The sequence below is a fragment of the Scophthalmus maximus genome, chromosome 12, assembly GCF_022379125.1.
Source record: "Scophthalmus maximus strain ysfricsl-2021 chromosome 12, ASM2237912v1, whole genome shotgun sequence".
NCBI classification, from domain to species: domain Eukaryota; kingdom Metazoa; phylum Chordata; class Actinopteri; order Pleuronectiformes; family Scophthalmidae; genus Scophthalmus; species Scophthalmus maximus.
In genome coordinates, this window is record NC_061526.1 from 8819188 (window position 1) to 8839082 (window position 19895).

At 45.9% G+C, this 19895-nt stretch overlaps 2 protein-coding genes across 2 annotated transcripts; one reads left to right on the plus strand and one right to left on the minus strand.

The window, feature by feature from the left end:
* The first annotated feature begins 1022 nt into the window (after positions 1-1022).
* Positions 1023-4288, plus strand: LOC118285199. The gene is made up of 4 exons (XM_035608684.2): positions 1023-1201; positions 2585-2640; positions 2727-3041; positions 3623-4288. Exons 1-4 carry the CDS (start codon positions 1149-1151, stop codon positions 3913-3915), a joined length of 717 nt encoding a protein of 238 aa, XP_035464577.2. The 5' UTR covers positions 1023-1148; the 3' UTR covers positions 3916-4288.
* A 2016-nt stretch (positions 4289-6304) lies between these two features.
* otud4 (OTU deubiquitinase 4) lies at positions 6305-18694 on the minus strand. The gene is made up of 21 exons (XM_047336215.1): positions 18239-18694; positions 17542-17625; positions 16264-16314; positions 16099-16145; positions 15663-15735; positions 15197-15278; positions 14509-14671; positions 13795-13834; positions 13432-13534; positions 13242-13306; positions 12996-13099; positions 12526-12620; positions 12272-12443; positions 11901-12036; positions 11727-11795; positions 10771-11458; positions 10055-10678; positions 9918-9958; positions 8631-9267; positions 8079-8155; positions 6305-7921 (listed from the first exon to the last, which is right to left on the minus strand). The coding sequence occupies exons 1-21, from the start codon at positions 18392-18394 to the stop codon at positions 7487-7489; spliced, it is 3942 nt and encodes a 1313-aa protein (XP_047192171.1). The 5' UTR covers positions 18395-18694; the 3' UTR covers positions 6305-7486.
* Positions 18695-19895: the final 1201 nt, after the last annotated feature.

The following is a 19895-nucleotide window of genomic DNA, read 5'->3' on the forward strand; positions in this document are numbered from 1 at the left end:
CCCTCCTTCAGTTCCCTCCTTTCCTTCAGTTCCCTCCTTCAGTTCCCTCCTTTCTTTTAGTTCCCTCCTTCAGTTCCCTCCTTTCCTTCAGTTCCCTCCTTCAGTTCCCTCCTTTCCTTTAGTTCCCTCCTTTCCTTTAGTTCCCGCCTTCAGTTCCCTCCTTTCCTTTAGTTCCCGCCTTCAGTTCCCTCCTTCAGTTCCCTCCTTTCCCTCAGTTCCCTCCTTCAGTTCCCTCCTTTCCTTCAGTTCCCTCCTTCAGTTCCCTCCTTCAGTTCCCTCCTTCAGTTCCCTCCTTTAGTTCCCTCCTTCAGTTCCCTCCTTCAGTTCCCTCCTTTCCTTCAGTTCCCTCCTTTCCTTCAGTTCCCTCCTTCAGTTCCCTCCTTTCCTTTAGTTCCCGCCTTCAGTTCCCTCCTTTCCTTTAGTTCCCTCCTTCAGTTCCCTCCTTTCCTTTAGTTCCCGCCTTCAGTTCCCTCCTTCAGTTCCCTCCTTTCCCTCAGTTCCCTCCTTCAGTTCCCTCCTTTCCTTCAGTTCCCTCCTTCAGTTCCCTCCTTTCCCTCAGTTCCCTCCTTCAGTTCCCTCCTTTCCTTCAGTTCCCTCCTTCAGTTCCCTCCTTTCCTTCAGTTCCCTCCTTTAGTTCCCTCCTTTCCTTTAGTTCCCTCCTTCAGTTCCCTCCTTTCCTTCAGTTCCCTCCTTCAGTTCCCTCCTTTCCTTCAGTGCCCTCCTTCAGTTCATATATATATATATACTTATATATATATATATATATACATATATATATATATATATATATATATATATATATATATATATATATATATATATATATATACTTATATATATATAAGTATATATATATATATATATATATATATACTTATATATATATATATACTTATATATATAAGTCCGTTCAGCTGTACGCCGAGGGATGCATTTCATCACCGCTTCAACGGACGTTTAAGTTTGCACTTTTTTTCCGGCGTGCTTCGGCCTGGTGTCACTGCGCCGCCTCGAACAGCTGATCTGCGGAGCGACACGAGGCCGCGGCCGGAGAGAGCTCGTTCCACAGGGCGGGACGTCCCTGGACTCCTCCCGGTGGCCCCCACCGTCAGAAGGAGAACAAACACACAGGTGAGAACGTCTCACTGATGATGTCCGTGTCCGGCTGGTCCCGTCCCTCTCCCCACAGACGACACACCAGGTAACGTGTTGATCCTGGAGGTGTTTTTCTGCCTCATTTTATTTTCCAGGAGAGTTTTCAATTTGCCTTTTTGTTTGTTTGTTGCTGTGTGTGTATTAATATAAAGTCTGTGAAGCTGGATACAAACACACTTGTTACTGAATAATCTTCAAGATCCAAATTCTCACAGTGTCTTTTTTTTATTTGACCGGATCAATTACGCCGGTTGTTGAAAAGATCACAGGGACTTTGTGGAAAGAAGAAGAACCGGTCTGCTCAGGACGAGTATTAATACAAACAGACCCTGTTTGCTCTGTAACCAAGGACCACACCTTCTGGAACACAAATTCTATGTAAAATAATTCAGCTCAACAAACATGTAATATAAAAAGAGTCAGTGTTAAAAAAACTCACATGCAGAAATTGACAGTGGTAGAAAGGAGAATGTGACCAGAAGATGTCACACTGCTGATGCGGCCACTGTCTCTCGCCTTGCCAACAGTATCCTCCCTACGTGAAAATCCAACCTGGCCGCCGCCATTTTGTGACAGAGACACGTCACTGCGGCTTTAGACAACAGATGAGATGTGATATTCCTTTTATTTAAGAGCATCAACACGTGTGAAACGTAGGAAGAGTCAAATAAGGCCGGAGGCTATGGAGCCGGAATTGGGTCATATATACAGCGCACAAAAAAATGACTCGCGAGCGATGTAAGTGATTTCACACGCGCATATATTCACCATCGCACGCAGATTTAAACCCCTCGAGGCTCAAGAGGGTCTGCTCTCGCTCGCGGGAAAGGGAAGTACGTGAAGCCAAAGCAGAGAGAGGGTATGTGGCCGGAGGCATGAGAGGCTTTACCCCCACGTTGGGCATGTTATCATGTTCTGCCAGCTCCCTGAATAAAGTCACTAGAAGTGGAAATGCCTGGGTGCTGATCGTTGATATACGAAGATGTCACACTGCTGATGCGGCCACTGTCTCTCGCCTTGCCAACAGCATCCTACCTACGTGAAAATCCAACCTGGCAACTGCAGGCTCCCCAAGAGCTGTCAGTCAAAGTCCAGAGGCTCCGCCCCCAAAGTGTTTGACACTTTCACCGCGAGCGCAGAAATAACCCGCGAGCGAGAGCAGACCCTCTTGAGCCTCAAGGGATCTAAATCTGCGCGCGATGGTTAAATCTGCGCGTGTGAAACCACATAGATTGCTCGCGAGTCATTTGTTTGGGCGCTGTATTAATGACCCAATTCTAACTCCATAGGAGACGCCATCCATAATAAACACACCATAACAACATACAAATACAATGAGGACTGTCGCTGCCTATGGATTCCTGCAATATGTCCCTGTCACATATCCTCAAGACTGGACGACGTCGTCTAACTCTGTCTCCTCTCACAGGGCGAAGATGATCTCCTGGATCCCGCTGCTCGTCGTCCTGACCTCCTGTGTCTGTGGTCAGTTCACACCTTCACTTTATCGTCCATTAACTGAGTAATGATGACATGATGCAGGTCCTCATGTTCCCCGCGTGTCCCCACAGTGACACCGAGCGTCTATCAGGCCGAGGAGGACGACATGGTCACACTGGAATGGAGGTTCCCAGGTGAAGCCGTCGGCCCCCGTGACTTCCTGTACATCTTCTGCGATCTGGTTGTCGACAACAGAGACTCGAAGGTCCTGTATCACCTACGCGAGGGCGTCGAGGTCCGAGTCCAGTGTGACAACGACGCCGTGGGACAAGGACGACTCCGACTCAGTGTGTCCAGAGTCCGGACCGAGGACTCGGGCCTGTACCTGTGTGAAGTCAGCACAAAAAGTTTTGGGGACGGCGACAAATGTCGACTCTTTGTCACTGGTACGGTTGATTTGGTAGAATAGTGAAAACAGTCGGGTTGTCTCTGTGATGTTGTGACGTCTCGACCTCAAGAAGTAGAGAGCCTTGTGACGATGGACGTTGTGATTCGGCACTATACAGAAAAAGGTGAATTGAATTGAATTGAACAGCGACCACACAGTTATACCGCCTGGAAACACTAGGGTTCGCCAATGTCGTCCGTTGCCACTTTGATGTTTGTACAACGGGGTCGAGACGCATCATCCAGCTTTACACACAGTCATCGATCGTCACCGTCAACTGTAAATGGCTCAGTTCAGGAAACATTTTTCAAAAATGACCTGATGATGATCAGAAGATACTGAAATCCATCCAGAGTTGATCGTGAAGGTCTGTTCTTACATCCAGCACATAGTTGTCAAGACATTCAGCTCAGATCTCACAAAATCCCTGACTGACTGTCCCCGACACTTTGAATTCGAGGAGCTGGAACCAGAGAACAATCGAGTGTTTGTGCTTTTGTATTCCAGTTGAGAGATTTTGTCTTGTTCCGTGTTGTTTCCTCTTTCACCGACGTCCAACATTCCTACGTCCTCCCGCAGCAGCTCCCGACGAGCCCAGACCTGAGACGCGGACAGCGAGGCCACAACCAGAGTGTCTGAGAAGGATCCGCTTGTACCTCACACTGGGACTGACGGCGTCAATGGGAGTGACAGCGGCTGCCGTGGCCGCTCTGGTGTTCAGACTCTGGCCTCGCTCTCGTTCTGCTGAGACGACGACGGAGAGCAGACTTCTCCCCGAGGCTTCATCCTTTGACCCCGATGTGCTGCTCCTGCCCCCTGCCACCTCACATCTGACCAGCCCCACCGTTATTTCAGAACAACATGGTGACTGATGACTGGACTTCCTCAGGACGGCCTTTGAATGTATGTCCTGGTGCAGCCAGGTGAATCTTTGGGGTTTTGGGGGAGAGGGTGGGGACATCCGGTGGTTTCAGCTTTGGGACGAAGCAACGGGACGAGACACTTTGCAAGAAATGACCACGGGCCGACAGTAAGTTGTAGGTCGACCGATGCTGCCACACGTTGCTTCGTACTGTTTTTGTGCACGAAATAATACGCTTACGTTAAATGAACAAACTTTGACAGAATCCATGAAGTCATTTTAAATCCACGTGTGAGTACAATGTTACACAGCTCACGAGTTCTCTGTCCAAAGATGACGTTTGATTCACTTTTTTGAAATAATAAAAAACTTTTCGAACTGTATTTTCAGCAGATTCATGTCACACATGTCCTATTGTGTAACAAGTTGGGCGTCGGCCTGTAAAACGACACTAACCGATTGAAACAGTTTAGAAACAACACACAAAAATGGGTCTGTGAACTAGAGAGGCGCAGACACTGGGTCTGACTGTGGATGAGACCAGGTGAGAGACCAGGTGAGAGACCAGGTGAGGGACCAGGTGAGGGACCAGGTGAGAGACCAGGTGAGAGACCAGGTGAGAGACCAGGTGAGGGATGAGGTGAGGGACCAGGTGAGGGACCAGGTGAGGGACCAGGTGAGAGACCAGGTGAGGGACCAGGTGAGAGACCAGGTGAGGGACCAGCTGAGAGACCAGGTGAGGGATGAGGTGAGAGACCAGGTGAGAGACCAGGTGAGGGACCAGGTGAGGGATGAGGTGAGGGATGAGGTGAGGGACCAGGTGAGGGACCAGGTGAGGGACCAGGTGAGAGACCAGGTGAGAGACCAGGTGAACTTGACTCGTTGCTCCTCGTGTCTCAGTCCTCGCTCGCGCCGCCCACTTGTCTTTGTAAGTGCGCAGGGTGACCGCTGATTGGCTGCCTGAGTCTGCCCAGGTGCAACCAACTCCAATCACAAGCTGCCAATCAATTAAAGGCGGATTCCACCACTTTGACCCGCTAAAGGATGACGTCATCGTCACGGGGAGGAAACAACTATCGGATTCACTGATTGAGAGAAAAAACAGCAACTAGTCGTTTAAATGAGTACAAGTAAATGCACAGCAAAACAAATTAAGAAGATAAAGTTATTAATATTCGTTGCAACAGTGATCATGTCAAGCTCAGATTGTCGTGGGGTCTCATGCATGTGAATGATTTCCAATCCACAGGTACAATGTGTATTCTTTATTTGATGGTGATAATCTATGATAATCTATTGAAACATGAAGGGAAACATAGAGATATAATAAAAATAATAATAAATTTCATTTATAGAGCACTTTTCATTGCTAAAAGCAATCTCAAAGTGCTACAGAGTAGAAACAAGATAGAAGAAATATAAAAATTGATTTAAAAAGAAAAAAAAAAACATCATTGGAAGAAAAGAAGTACACAAGTTAAGGGGAATGCTTGTTTAAAAAAAAAGGTTTCACGCCCCATCGCCACTCCCTCCCTCTCTTCCTGTCTGTCACCCCCTCGAGCCACTATCGTCACCCGACTCCCTCTGCATCTTCCGCGTCCCTTTCCTATCCTTCACTCCCCTCCCTCATTCCTATCCATCCTATTCTCCATCCCTTGCACCTACTCTCCTCATTTCAGATTGGATTTTATGTTCAAGGTAGTATTGCCCAGGTGGACTTGAACCAGCCGACTGGACCGGCGGACTCTTCAGTCGCAGACAAACCCACTTCGCCACAGAGTACCCGTCGTATGGAGATCTTCACTTTGGGTTTTGGACCTCGTCAATTTCTTATGAGATGGTGAATTTATTATCTGTTTGTCTGGTGCTGGGTTGTGAACCGGCGTCTCCAGGAACGGTCGACTCTCCAGCCGCAGACTTAACCTCTCCGTCACACCAAGATGCTCTCGTAGCTTTTCACTCTCCACTCGGTCTAGGTCAAAACGGCATAGTTTAGTATGGCAGAAAGAGAACCTGGGTGTTCACAGACAACGTCCATGCATATTTATATATATGAAAAAGGCTCGGGGACCTTCTCTGACACTGTGGGGGCTTCAGCCATCCTCCATGGAGTGGTCTGGTGGAGGAGCAGCATCTCACACTGCTGATCCGGAAGGCCAACGTCCCCCGGATCATCAGTGATGGAGAACGACTCCCACCCCAAGTGTGCAATACTTTATTTGAATTATTATTACTTCTCTGTATATAGTATTGATATTCTGCTGTAACACACAAATGTCCCTGTTATGAAATGAATAACGGATTATCGTGATTGAAAACGTCATCGTATATCATCATTGTGAAAGTACAATAAGGGACAAAAATCATCCACGAGAATTGATCAGACCAGAGAACAGCGATAACCTGAACCAAAGTTTAATTCATTCAGTCACACAGAAAAAAAATCCAAAGACACCGACAACACACAGCCTTTGTTCTGTACAGCAGTGTTTCTCAACCACCAAGGAAAAAAAAGAAATAAGACGGAAAAAAGTAAGGCACTGGATCTCTACAGTCAGGAGTCGATCAGGAGACAAAGAGAGAAACAAGACACGAGACAAACCAGTCAAATAAAAACCTAAAGTCCAAACACACAATTCGTCTGTAGCTTTGTAGCAGCGACACAAACTCCTACATCTGTAGTGAAGTCAGATGTTTTCTTTTTGTTGCTAACACACCTGGAATACGTATATAATGTCTAGTGCTCCGTGGACAACGCTGCATTCAAGGGACGCCAGAAAAATCGGGGATTTCACCGACAGTTAAAGGAATAGTTCAAAACATTTGGGGATTTTATTCTTGCTCAAGATGAAGCAGTCGCAGGAGATGGTTAGCTTAGAGGAGCTAACAGGTAGCAACATTCCATCCGGCGTGATTAAATATGTGCACAAAACCGAAGCATTAAAAAAAATATTTGTGTTAGAAAATTTGTGGTTTTACATTTGGGCTAATTTTTCCACCTTGCCAGCTTTAACGCCAAACTAAGCTAGCCACCTACTGGCCCTTTGTTTGATTGGCATAAAAAAGTTGTAATAATGACAATTTATGGTTTTGCTAAACTGTAGAATCGTCTTTGGCGCACAGAGATTAACAAAAATGTCTAAACTATTCCTTTTAATGACAAATTCAGCGTGATGGAAAATTATACGCAGCTATACTCTTAACGCAAAAAAAATGCCGAATATTTTATATTTGTGCTATGAAAAAGATCTTTTCAAGACGTGGGACCAAAATGGACGGACAGATTCATTAATAGAAGTAGTCGTTGTAGCCCTACTCAAACAAACACACTCTTTAAATCCATAGTTCAATGTTTTTGTAAAAATTAGGTGTGAACTTGCGCTTGCTAACATGCTAAGCTAATCAGCGAGACAACAATGAGCTCGAGTCTTCGTCCGCCAGCGTCGAGCTGGAAGACTTTGAGACGTAACAGAAGACGACACGTTGACAGAGAGAGGACCCATCCACCAATCAGATCGCGACGCGAAAAAAAAGAAAATTACAAATTCGCTGTCCTCTCTTCTCATTGGCCGAGCGCTTTCTCACCACCCTCGCCCCCTGTGGGCGGGGCCGTACTGTCCGTAGTGATACCCCTCTCCGCCCTGCCTCCGCCTGTTTCCACCCCTACCTCCGTCGTAGGCTCCGCCTCCCCTCCCACGGCCGCCTCTGTAGGGCCTCTTCGCCCCCCTGGGGTTGTTCAGGGTCGTCGGTTTGAATCCCTCTGGCTCTTCCCAGTCTTCCTCCATGCCGCAGCCCACGGACAGGGCCTCCAGCGTGGGCATGGCTGGCGGGCGGATCTCCCGGCTCATGTACGTCTTGCCGGGGTTGAAGTGACTCGGGTGGACCCGGTAGACGGCGTTGTCGCCGGGGACGGTCGTCTTGGAGACTGTGCCGTAGGGCGACGGGGAACCAGGGCTGCTGCAGGGATTCATGGTCGCCATGGAGATGGGGTCACTGGAGTTTGAGACCAAAGCCAGCTGAGAGAAGCAGATATTACTTTTATTATAATCGTCAATACTCCCAAAACTACGATTCTTAATCATTCACTTATTTATTGCTCATATTTCTGTTTCTTACATACATTATGTTTGTGTGTGTGTGTGTGTGTTTGTGTGTGTGTTGATACTGTCGTACTATTGGCCTGTTGTTGAGCGGCGGGTCGACCAGCAGCACGGTTCTGGTCAAACTCTCTCCCTGCTCGTTCTTCAGCGCTGATGGGAAAAAAATAATAACAACAAAATAAACCTTTTATTGATATTCCAATATACGCATATTTGGAGGGGCAGGGGGTGTGGCCTGACTGAGCTCGAGGACACTGCAACCTGCACCCTATTGGATGGAACCAGCTGTCAATCGTCTATTTGACTCTACATGGATCATAATGTACAAAATGAACATCATGCTTCAAATGTTTTTACCGTCATTCAAAATCAAGTGAGAAGTAACTTTCTCATACAACTTCTATAGAAACAACCGGTGGAGTCGCCCCCTGCTGGTCGGTACAGAGAACACAGGCTTCGTTCAACTGCAAAGACAATAAAAGCTGCTTACGTCTTAAATCCATGGACTTCATTACCCAGAAGTCCTTTGTGCTTTTATCGTCATACATCACAGTGAAGTTGAAAACATTTGATTGGAAGTTTTGAGCAAATTTAAATGTTTGGTTAACATTTTATTTCCTCGTACCAAAACTGTTGACACCAGGAAGCATCATTGCCCTGTTGTTGTTGTTAGCGTTAGCCACGTTAGCGGCAGCGGGACCGTCCAGAGGACCGGGTCCACGCCCCGGCACCACATCCCCATTTGGGGGCTGAAGCTGCTCCATCGCCCCGTGGTGCTCGTCAGGGGTGGATGAAGACTGGTAGCCCAGAGAGGAGAGGGGGTACTGGGGCATGGTCGGGGGGTACAGCGGGTGACCTGTGCTCTGAGCTGGGTGGTACCCCTGAGATGAGGGAGGAGGAAGTGGGTAGGGTGGAGCTGAGGAAGGATACCCAACAGGGTAGTTGGAGTTTGTGGGTGGCGGTGGCGTCTGGTGCTGTTGCCATGGAAGCGGGGCGCAGGGCATCCTGTGGGGAGGAGGCTGAGCGAGGGAGTAACCGCCCTGCTCGACGAAGGAAGAGGGCTCGCTTGGACGGGGGGGCTCAGCGAGGGGGGCCTGGCGGCCGTACTGAGGCATCGCCGATGTCGGAGGGTACAACTCCTGGTGCCTGGCGGGGGGGCAGTGGGGGGAGGGGGAGCGGGAGGGGGGCCTGGGGCACAGGGTGTGGGCGTGTTGGAGGGGCAGGAGATACAGGTAGGGGGGGAACAGGGGCATCGAGTACGCCTGGAGGTAAGAGAGCAGACGCAGAGGGAATGAATTTCAGTTTCTGCTTTTGAGAGAAAAGTTTCAGGGATTAATCAAGTGCAGCAACGTCAGATGTAAACTTCACCAACACATCAGCCAATAAGATAAACGTCCAAAATACAGTTTCCTCACAATGGTTATATTTGAAAATGCAAAAGAACTGAGATGAGCTTTACTCTCACATGAGGCAGAATTCAACAATATTAAGACAAACAGTTCGTCATCTGTTAAAATCTCTTCGTTTTGGATTTATTAACATTTGACATCACAAATATTTATGAAATCCTTTTAAAATCAAACAGGCTGCAGGTCTGTTGACCTTTAGTGGTAAAAACTGTTTATTTATGTATGTATGCCATATGTATGTAAATTAAGACACAACAGAACTGTCCTTTTGTTGTCCTACTTCATGTGTATCTGATTAAAATGTCCTCCTTTCTTCACTTTGTCTTTTGGTTTGAAAATTGCAATATAAATAAAAGTTACTTTTAAAAGTGTTTCTGTTGCATAATTGTCTCAAAAGTGTTGTTGTTGTTGTTGTTGGTATTTAACGACCAACATTTAGGGAAAACAATGTGTCTGTCGACGTTTCGGTATCAGATATTTTTTGAACTCGTTCGGCGTCGTACCTTGACGCCCAGGTTGAAGAAAAACCTCAAGATGTTGAAGTCTGCAGAGGAAACAAACAAAACACTTGTCAATCTCTGTTTGAAAAAAGAAGAAAACTACCTTCCTACTAACGTTATCCTTGAACTTCCCAGCTCACCTTGGGGCAGGTCGTCCCCTGAAATGTTGGAGGAGAAAGACGGAGTCTGGGCCATGTCCCCCGTCTCCCCCTGGGGGAACCCTGGGTACAGGGGGTCCTGGTAGAGCTGGGCCAGGCTCTGTAGAGGAACAGACCCTGGGATGGACTGGGGGTGATGAGCGGGGTGAGGCTGCTGGGAGGGAGGATGAGCCGGAGGGCGCGGGCCTTCGGTTTGAAACCGAGCGTCGGGGGTCTGGGCGGGGAGAGGCGGATGGGTCGGGGAGGCGGAGACACAGAGGGAGGGATGTGGGAGTTGGGAGGGGTGAGGGGGCTGAGCCGAGCCAGGGACAGGCACGGAGGCCTGGGGGGTGAGGGTGTAGGAAGCTCCCGGAGGAGGGTGTGACGCCTGAATCTGGACCATGTCAGACTGGGCCTGAGGCTGGAGGACAGAATCCTGGATCTGGTTTTGGGACACTTCAGTGAGGGACTGATGTTGGGGAATCGAGTACTGAATCTTTGGAAGAGAAGCCGGTGTCTGAGCGTCGGTGTGGGTCACTGGGGTCTGGGTCTGGGACACAGGGATGTGGCTCTGGTTCTGGGAGGCCTGAGATTTGGTCAGACAGCCTCCAGAATCTGGCAAAGCATCTGAAAGCGGAGAGAAGAAATTAAACTACAAGATGAGAAGACAGAAGAAAAAAAAAAGTAGAGAATCAAAAAAGTCAAGACTGATTTCTTACTTGGAGTTTGTGCTGCAGCTGGAGGAGCCTCTCGGACCCGACTCGCAGGATGATGGATAAGAGAGGAGGTGGGTGGACTGGGGGAGTGGGGGAGGGAAGGAACGGGTGGGGATGTGCGGTGGAGGCAGGAGGAGGGCGGGTGGAAGCCCTGAGCGGCGCCAGGGGACAGAGCGATGGGAGCGATGAAGGTGGGCTGTGGTACCAAGGAGGGAGGGGGAGGGGAAGCAGAGATAGGAGGAGGAGAGGAGAGGGTGGGTAGCGATGGGGGTGACGAGGCAGTGGGGAGAACCGGGGTGAGGAAGGAGAAGACGGAGGCAGAGCACGGGACGGAGGGAGGCAGGGCTCCACCCGTCACGGAGGGTTTAGCAGCAGCAGCAGTAGGAGAACTCCTCTGTGCGTTTGTTTTAGTCGCCGGGGCAGCAGCAGCCGGAAGGAGGGTGGGGTTGGTGGGTGCAGTAGGTGCAGCAGCAGCAGGAAGGAGGGTGGGGTTGGTGGGTGGGGTAGGTGCAGCAGCAGCAGAAAGGAGGGTGGGGTTGGTGGGTGCAGTAGGTGCAGCAGCAGCAGGAAGGAGGGTGGGGTTGGTGGGTGCAGTAGGTGCAGCAGCAGCAGTGGTAGTTGCTGGTGGAGTGGAGGATTTGGGTCTTTCGCCAGCAGAGGGCGACGCTGCTCTGACGTCTTCTACCGGACTCTGTGAAAAAAAGAAAAAAGAAGCAAAGACAAGAGAAACGTGAGTGGAATGCGACCACATGACCACGTGACGCATCTCCCGGCGTCAGCGTTTTGGTTTTAGTTTGAAAACTCTTGAGGTCGCGTTTGAATCTGGAAGAACAGAAACTGAGGGTGCGGTTGAATGGTCCTTCCTCTCTACTATTACTACCACAAAAAAAACTATTTTTTTCTTCTTTAATATACAAAATGACAAAAACAGTTTTTTTCCTTCTTTGACATCCACTCACCATCTTGTTTCTCTGGGATCGTCTCCTCTGTGCTCCCTTCTTCCTCCCTCCGTCGCCCTGCCCCCCTGTCTGAGGACAACAAAAACACAAAGTGAATCCAAATCACCTGGATCGCCCCCTGGTGGCTAGCTGCAGCCCGACAGTCGGACGCCGCGTCCCAGCCTCGGAACTCACCCCGAGGGCGGGGAAGCTGTTTTCGTCTCGGAGCTGGATCTCCAACAGCGCCATGTTGAGGTCCTCCTCGTCTTTGGCACTACGCTGGTCCTTCGTCAGGCCGAAAGACGCCGAGTCAGCAGTGCTCATTGACTTCCTGTAGAAAAAAACACACACAGACACGTTACAGTACTTTCTGATGATCTACAGGTTCAAAACTTTTAATTTGTCATCTGCGAGAATAGTTTTACCTGCTGTAACGTTCAAAATACACATTTAATGATTCAGAAGGTTGTAAATGTGCTGAAAAGACGTTGAAATGCTCCTCATGGCTGATAGAATGATGTGTTGTTAATATACATGTATTGATTACAGTGTGTGTGCACCCTGACCTGCTGGGCTTGGCCCCACCCTGCTCCTCTACGGTGGCCTGCGGGGGCCACGAGTGCTGCTTCTGCACACGCCCACTGGGGCCCGGCGCCGCAGCCTGGAGGACAGAGGTCAGAAGCGGCGGCAGCAGCGGGACGGGCTTCCCCCTGCCTCTGCCTTTACCCCGCTCCCAATCTGAGAGACAGGGGGGCGGGAGATATTTAAGTAGGTGTGTTAAAAACTTTTAGAAATGAGTGTGTGTGTTTGTTTCCATCACCTCCACATCCGTTACTGAGCCTCTTATCCTTGTTGACCACTTTGCTCCAACTGCTGTCGTCGCTGGGAGGACGCAGACTCCACAGAGGGACGTGTCTTAACACACACACACACACACACACACACACACACACACACACACACACACACACACACACACACACACACACACACACACACACACACACACACACACACACACACACACACACACACACACACACACACACTAATGTAAATAAAACCATGAACATAAACAGACGTTATGTGCGAATTTGAATATGACTGGAAACATTATCATGAAGTACATCAACCAATGCACTGTGGTTCGGACATTTTCCTCAACTTTTCCCGACACAATGATGATGCAACTATGAACTGTAGAGTTTAACACGTTTGTTCTTAATTATGATTCCCGACTGGACAGATTAAGAATCTGTGTGATGTCGTGTGTGTGTGTTTGTGTCCTACCTCTTGCCCAGTTCTTCTATGTGAACCGTCACCATGTTGTCGTTGATGGTCGGCACTTCCTTGACGGTCGCGTTGTAGCTCCGCCCACTGCCCTCGAGGCGAACCTGCACACACACACATACACACAATAATGTAAATAAAACCATGAAAATAAACTTTAAAAATCCTACAATTGAATAGGACTGGAAACATAATCATTACAACACAAGTCAGTGGTTATTAGAATATTCTGTCATGAGTACACACCTGGCAGCGGTCTCCCACCGTGTATTGCATCCCAGCCGCGATGCAAAAATCCATCTTCTGTTGAGCTGAAATAAAAACAGACAATATTAAAAATAAATTAATCAAACAATCAATCGAAACACATTTCTGTGGAAAAATTTGTGGAGAATTTACAGATCCTGTCCCCAAATATATAAATGTAAATATGAACCTCTCTTGCTGCTGTGCCATACGTCGAACTCGATGTTTCTGAGCAGAGTCGGGTTCAGTGAACGTCTCACCCTCTCGGGCAGCGGTCGACCACGCCCACGGCCCTGACACACACACACACACACACACACACACACACACACACACACACACACACACACACACACACACACACACACACACACACACACACACACACACACACACACACACACACACACACACACACACACACACACACACACACACACACACACACACACACACACACACAGTTATTTAGTATTATCAGGCAGGTATGTACTAGAGACTTTGATGGAATTCAATGTGTCTGTTTGTCTATCTCTGTCTGTGTTTTTTATACCCTGTAGCTCTGGTTGTTGTGTCTTGTTCCATTTTCAACCCTGTAAAAAACACACACACACACACACACACACACACACACACACACACACACACACACACACACACACACACACACACACACACACACACACACACACACACACACACACACACACACACACACACACACACACACACACACACACACACACACACACACTTTATATTCATTATGCGAGAAAAAAACAAACACGTAACCAAAGGAGTAAATCAATATTTACGAAAAAAATAAACAGGTAAACACAGAAGCAATTGGATACAGTAAATTTACTCCAGCTTATTTCACCTTTAATCAAATCAATTAGTTTAATGATAATTATAATTATTATTGAGTAAAAAAAAAGGGCTATGCTCAAAACATATTAATTAGAGCCGATACCAATATTAGGGAGTAGAGATTATATATATATAATATATTTTATGTCAGTGATTCCAAAGATGTCTTTAATAAACCCTAATAACAAAAAAAATGTAATTGAAGCTTGATATCTTTAAAGTAGACCACAAACTTTATTATTAATATAAAAAAACAACAACATCTGAATTGAAATAAAATTAAATGTATATATCTGCAGATACTCTTTAAGGAGTCGGAAGAAGATCGAGGTCAAATCGAACATACAGGAAAAAGAAATAAAAACATAAAAATGCATCTTTTCAGCGAGTTCCCTACCGGAGCGGCTCGGCGGCGTCCTGGTCGGACTCGTCGCTGCTGGCGCAGGCGGCCATGTTGTCGTCGCTCAGGAAGTCGGAGGCTCGTCCCGTCCGCTGACACGGGCCGAGGGAGCCGCGGTCGACATTGAACACGCCGTCGTACAGCAGCTCGTACAAGATGGCTGCCGGAGACAAGAGGAGGAGGAGCTCACACACTGGTCACCTTTTTTTAATTTTAGCAGGATTATTTAAACCTTACTGAACAGATATTCCATGAAATTCTGAAGCAGATCCGGAAAATTAAGTATTTATATTACTACGATTTAGATTTTGACTGTGTTTGCATTAATCTGCTGCAACATTCATCTGTGGATTATTTTCTCGATTAATCGATTAGTTATTCGATCCATAAAATGACGATCATGTTTCCCAAAACCTCAAGATGATGTTTTTGTTTTGTGCAAGAACCAAAGATATTCAGTTCACTGTCACAGAGGAGCAAAGAAACCAGAAAATATTCATATTTAAGAAGCTGAAATCAAAGAATTCTGACTTTTTTTCTTCATAAAAAACTACTTGAACCGATGAATTGATTATCAAAATAGTTGGCGATTCATCTAGTAGTCGATTACTAATCGATTAACCGTTGCAGCTCCAAAGAAACTTTACAATATTAATATATAATATGAATGTCCCGGTAAACTCACACTGGCAGAGAGCGGCGTTCTTGATGTGGCTGATGGGATAAACACTGTCGTAGTGATTCCCGTTCAGGAAACACAACCGCACCTGAGAGAGAGAGAGAGGGGAAGAAAAATGATTAGTATCTATTATTATTATTATCTCATTATTATTCATCTTCTTGGGTGTGACGTCTGGTGAAATAATTAATAGAAGAAAATTCACTACACTGTTGCTGAGCCAACGTGATACTGAGAGGACGAGGACAAAGGAGACACGCACGCACGAAAACAAATCCCTGCTCTTTACTTTTCACCACTGTTGTTCCCTTAGCAACCAACTGCAGAGTAAACATTCTGCTTCCTGTTTACACCACATAACCAGCGCACGTGAACGGTCACGTGGTGGTGATTATTTCTGGTTCTACGATGAGTACGTTGCAGTTTGGCCGTGGAGGTCAGTGTGGTTTGATGGTCCTGGACGTTTTCTGACCTTGTCCTTGAAGTTGTTGTCTGTGATGTTGACGGGAGGTTTTCCAGGCTCCTGGAAGATCAGGAAATCCCTCCTACGCAGAGAGAAGGACGAAGACGGTGAGGAAGAGGAGGAGAGGGGTGGAGCTACAGTAGATATTGGAATTGGCCCGATGATGCAGCATCGGTGACTCATCATGTGTGAATGTGGATTAAATACATTTGCTGGAACAATGACACGGAGTTCGGTCTTGTAGGAAAACGCAGCCATGTGTTAAACTGAATCATCTTTTCTTTTTTTTAACTCCTGGTCTGTGACAGATTCTTTTCTTTCCCAGTTTGATGGATTTTTACCGTCAGAACTCAAACTGGTTTTCTCGTGTTGTGAATTTTATTTTTTTACCCCGTGGCAACAGAAAAGAGCCGAGAATATAATTCTCGCAGCGAACGTTACTCACTTGTACATGACGGCCAGCGCGTTGATCTCCACTTCTCCCACCCATTGCTATGAGGAAACACAATACGACACGTTTTAATTCAAACATCAGTAAATCTGAGGTGGGGGGTTAACGCAGATGAGTATTTGACAAAGTCGTGAATCGTAAGTGACGGTGTTTTTTTACCTGAGGATCCTGAAGCTTCCACAGATAATCCTCAAAGTCGCCTTCGATGAACTGCAACCCAACAGACACCAGTAACCATGACGACCACGACGACACGGACAGCGTTTAATCTGAGGCTGTAGCTAATGATGATTTTTTTTAGCGATTAATCTATCGACAATTTTTTCTATGAATCTATCCATTCTTTTTTTTAATCTATTATTTTTTCAATTAGTTCAACGATTATTTTCTGTTTAGTCGATATTTGGTTGTATTTGAAACTCCTTCACAATTTATAGTCATTTATGATATGGTTTATGGCTAAACCTCAATTACATTTCTTTGTCATAAAGGTTTGATAGCGACATCTTCAGGAATCATTGACAGATACAAAAAATATATACATATATATATAGATATATATATATACACATATATATATACACACACACACACACACAGGCCAATGTATTGGTATCAGGAATCCTGTACGTCCCGACATCAGCCCCCCAAATATCCATATCTGTCGGGCTCTAATATATATATCCATATCTATATGAATCAGAATTATGGGTCGGAGTAGATGAAGATGGAACATTTATTTAATCCAGTGGTGATCGACCTCTAGGACCATTTTCATGGTTACCAAAAAATTACCATGCGACATAATTCTCCATTTTTGTGATATTTCACAGATGATTTGATGAGATTTGTTTTGTAGAACCACCGAAGATTTAACAATAAACTAAATGGATTTTAGTGTCAAAGTGAAACAAAAGATATTTAACAGTCACACAAGAGTAAAAATGATTCTATTAATCAATTAATTTGTTCATAAATTCTACCTCAAAGCTTTTAATGTTTTATAGTTTGACAAGTCTATAAATTATTATAAATGAAGAGAAAACACAACCAAACACATAGAAGTTAAATATAGGACAAATAAACTTTTTGTCTAGTAATATAAACATAGATAGATACACATCTGTTCTACATGATTTATTCTGTCAAATAAGAGTTTGATATCTACAAACACACAGAGATACTAATATGTTTTATCGACCAGACGATCGAATTTCAATATTTTTCTTCTGTAATTTGGCGTGGCGGCGGTGTACAGTGTGGGACGGTACAGTGCGGGCGGTGTACAGTGCGGGACGGTGCAGTGCGGGACGGTGCAGTGCGGGACGGTACAGTGCGAGACGGTACAGTGCGGGACGGTGCAGTGCGGGACGGTGCAGTGCGGGCGGTGTACGGTGCGGGACGGTGCAGTGCGGGACGGTGCAGTGCGGGACGTACCGCCTCGTAGCTCTCTCTGTTGCACTTCAGGAACTCCACACATTTGGCACGAACTTTGGTGTGAAGGCTTTGACTTTGCAGAACCTGGAGGGGGTCAAAGGTCAACCGCATTTAGGGTAACACTGCTGACGTCAAAAGATAATAATAATATTAATAATAATAATAATAATAAATAAAAAAGCTCTAGTTGACAGTTTATTAGGGAACGATGAGCTGATGGAGTCTAATGTAAAAGCAGTTAATCCTCCTTAAATGTGTTTTTAGAAACTTTCATGGACATTTTTTTCTACAGGAAGTTTCAAACTCCGTTCTCCAAAAACATTATTACATTTTAATTTAATTGGACAGTGTTAGTTTAACACTAATATCCCTAATTAACTGCCATATCTGAATTAAAACGTCATATCTGACAACCACTTCTTCTTCTTCAGCCTCAAACCAGGAAGTCCCTTCAGAAATGTCCTAATTTAAAAGTGTAGGAGCTGTAACTTTCTAAAATATGAACCAATCGCTTTGACAGTTTTGTTAAATGATTAATTGGTGCTTTGACGTCCATCCGGCTGACACGAGACACTCGATGGCCTCCCGTAGCACGACTAACTCGACCCGAGGGAGGAGGAGAAATCAAAAAAAGCTGGTCACCCTGCGGCTCGTCAGGAAACTTCGCCCCGACAACAACACACTCACATCCCCTCACCTGCTCGGCGACAGCTCGGAACAAGCACGACCCGTCCTTGGCGATCTTCTTCCGATGCAGACCGATGGACTTCAGGTGGTCGTCCATCAGCCTCTCCGCTCCCTTCTCCTCGCCGGGCATGTGTCCGTGTCCTCCGCCTCCTCCGCCGCCGTCCATGCTAGCGCTAGCCGCTGGAAGCTAGCTGCTCTCGACGGTTCTTCGCGGTCGCGGGTTCCCAAACTTTTTCCTCCACACGCCGCCGGCGACGAGTTTCCTTCACCGTGCCGTTTTGAATCACCACATCGAGGGCGAATGTCGGGCGGTGTGAGTTTCGTTTTCCAGGAAGCGGCAGTGCGGCCGCGCTCTTCCTCGCGGGGACGCTGCTCCCGACGGTCGGGAAAGTGAAAGTAAGAAGTTTCGAGCAGCTCGCTGTTAGCACGCAGGCTAGCACCCAGCGGACACGCCCCCTTTCTTCTTCTTCTTCTTCTTTTTCTTCTTCTTCTTCTTCTTCTTCTTCTACTTCCTCTTCTTCCTCTACGGTTTCAAGTTGAACACAAGCGGGTCACGCCACTTCCTGTTTGTCCTACCAAAGTAAAAAAAACAAACATAAATGTAATTAAAAAACACCATAAACGGTCAGAATTTTTTGTGTAATAGGTTTTAGGGACAAAAGTTGCTCATGTGGTTTTATTAAAAATGTTCTTTGTTTTATCTTATGAACTAAGAAGAAGACATATATATATATATATATATAGTATGTATGAAAACTGTGTAAAAACATCTTACACTGAAGAATGTCTTTTTTTGTGACAAAAGTTTCTCATGTCTTTTCATCAAATTTGTTCTTGGGTTTTATTTACAAATCAACAATAATAATTAATATATAATATAAAGGTTTTTATACATACACATCATTTGAATTTTTATATATACTATGTATATATAAATATATAGTGTATGTATGGGTATGAGTTATTTAAAGCTATAAATTGGTTGAATAAAGGAAAAACACCATAAATAGTCAGATTTTTGGTATAAAAAGTTGTGGGGACAAAAGTTGCTCATGTGGTTTTATTGAGATTGTTCTTTGTTTTATCTAATAAAGAAAAAAATTATATCATATTTTCAATATATAGTATATATATAGTATATATATACATATATATATATATAAAAAAACTGTAAAAACTGAAAAATGTCTTTTTGTGATGATTAAATTATTAATTAATAATAGATTCTTACATTCTTTTCTGTGTTTAATTTACTAAAAAATGAAATCCTGCAGACGTTGAATTTTGACCTTTTGACCTAGAGAAGACAGAAAGTGATGGTCTCTTCCTCCTCATCATCATCACCTCCAATGTCGTTCTAAAAATCCTTTTGACCTCTTCTTCACCCGTTCTCTGTCTTGACCTCATCTTCTCTCCTCCTCCTTCTCTCTCCTCTAATATAATTTGCTGAAATCTAATTATGACCTTTGTGTTAATGTGAGTGAGTGGTTTTTTTTTCCCCTCTCTCTCTACCCCGCACTGCGCAATGATTTGCTGAGCACAGAGTTGCTCTCGGCCAATCGACGGGCCTCCCGCTAGCCGCCGTGGAGACCTACAACATGCCAGGTATCCATGGTAACCGGCGAGGAGGGGACAGGACCCATGGCGATTGACACTTATCCTCCCAC

Bases quoted from the DNA above. Each gene is read 5' to 3' on its own strand.
- otud4 (XM_047336215.1), bottom strand. From the start codon at position 18,394: ATGGACGGCGGCGGAGGAGGCGGAGGACACGGACACATGCCCGGCGAG. The intron at 11,459-11,726 runs GTGAGTGGATGT...TTTTTTTCACAG, and splicing joins GATCCCAGAGAAACAAGATG to AGTCCGGTAGAAGACGTCAG. The intron at 7,922-8,078 runs GTACGACAGTAT...TGCTTCTCTCAG, and splicing joins CGCTCAACAACAGGCCAATA to CTGGCTTTGGTCTCAAACTC.
- LOC118285199 (XM_035608684.2), top strand. From the start codon at position 1,149: ATGATGTCCGTGTCCGGCTGGTCCCGTCCCTCTCCCCACAGACGACAC. The intron at 2,641-2,726 runs GTCAGTTCACAC...GTGTCCCCACAG, and splicing joins CCTGACCTCCTGTGTCTGTG to TGACACCGAGCGTCTATCAG. The intron at 3,042-3,622 runs GTACGGTTGATT...GTCCTCCCGCAG, and splicing joins ATGTCGACTCTTTGTCACTG to CAGCTCCCGACGAGCCCAGA.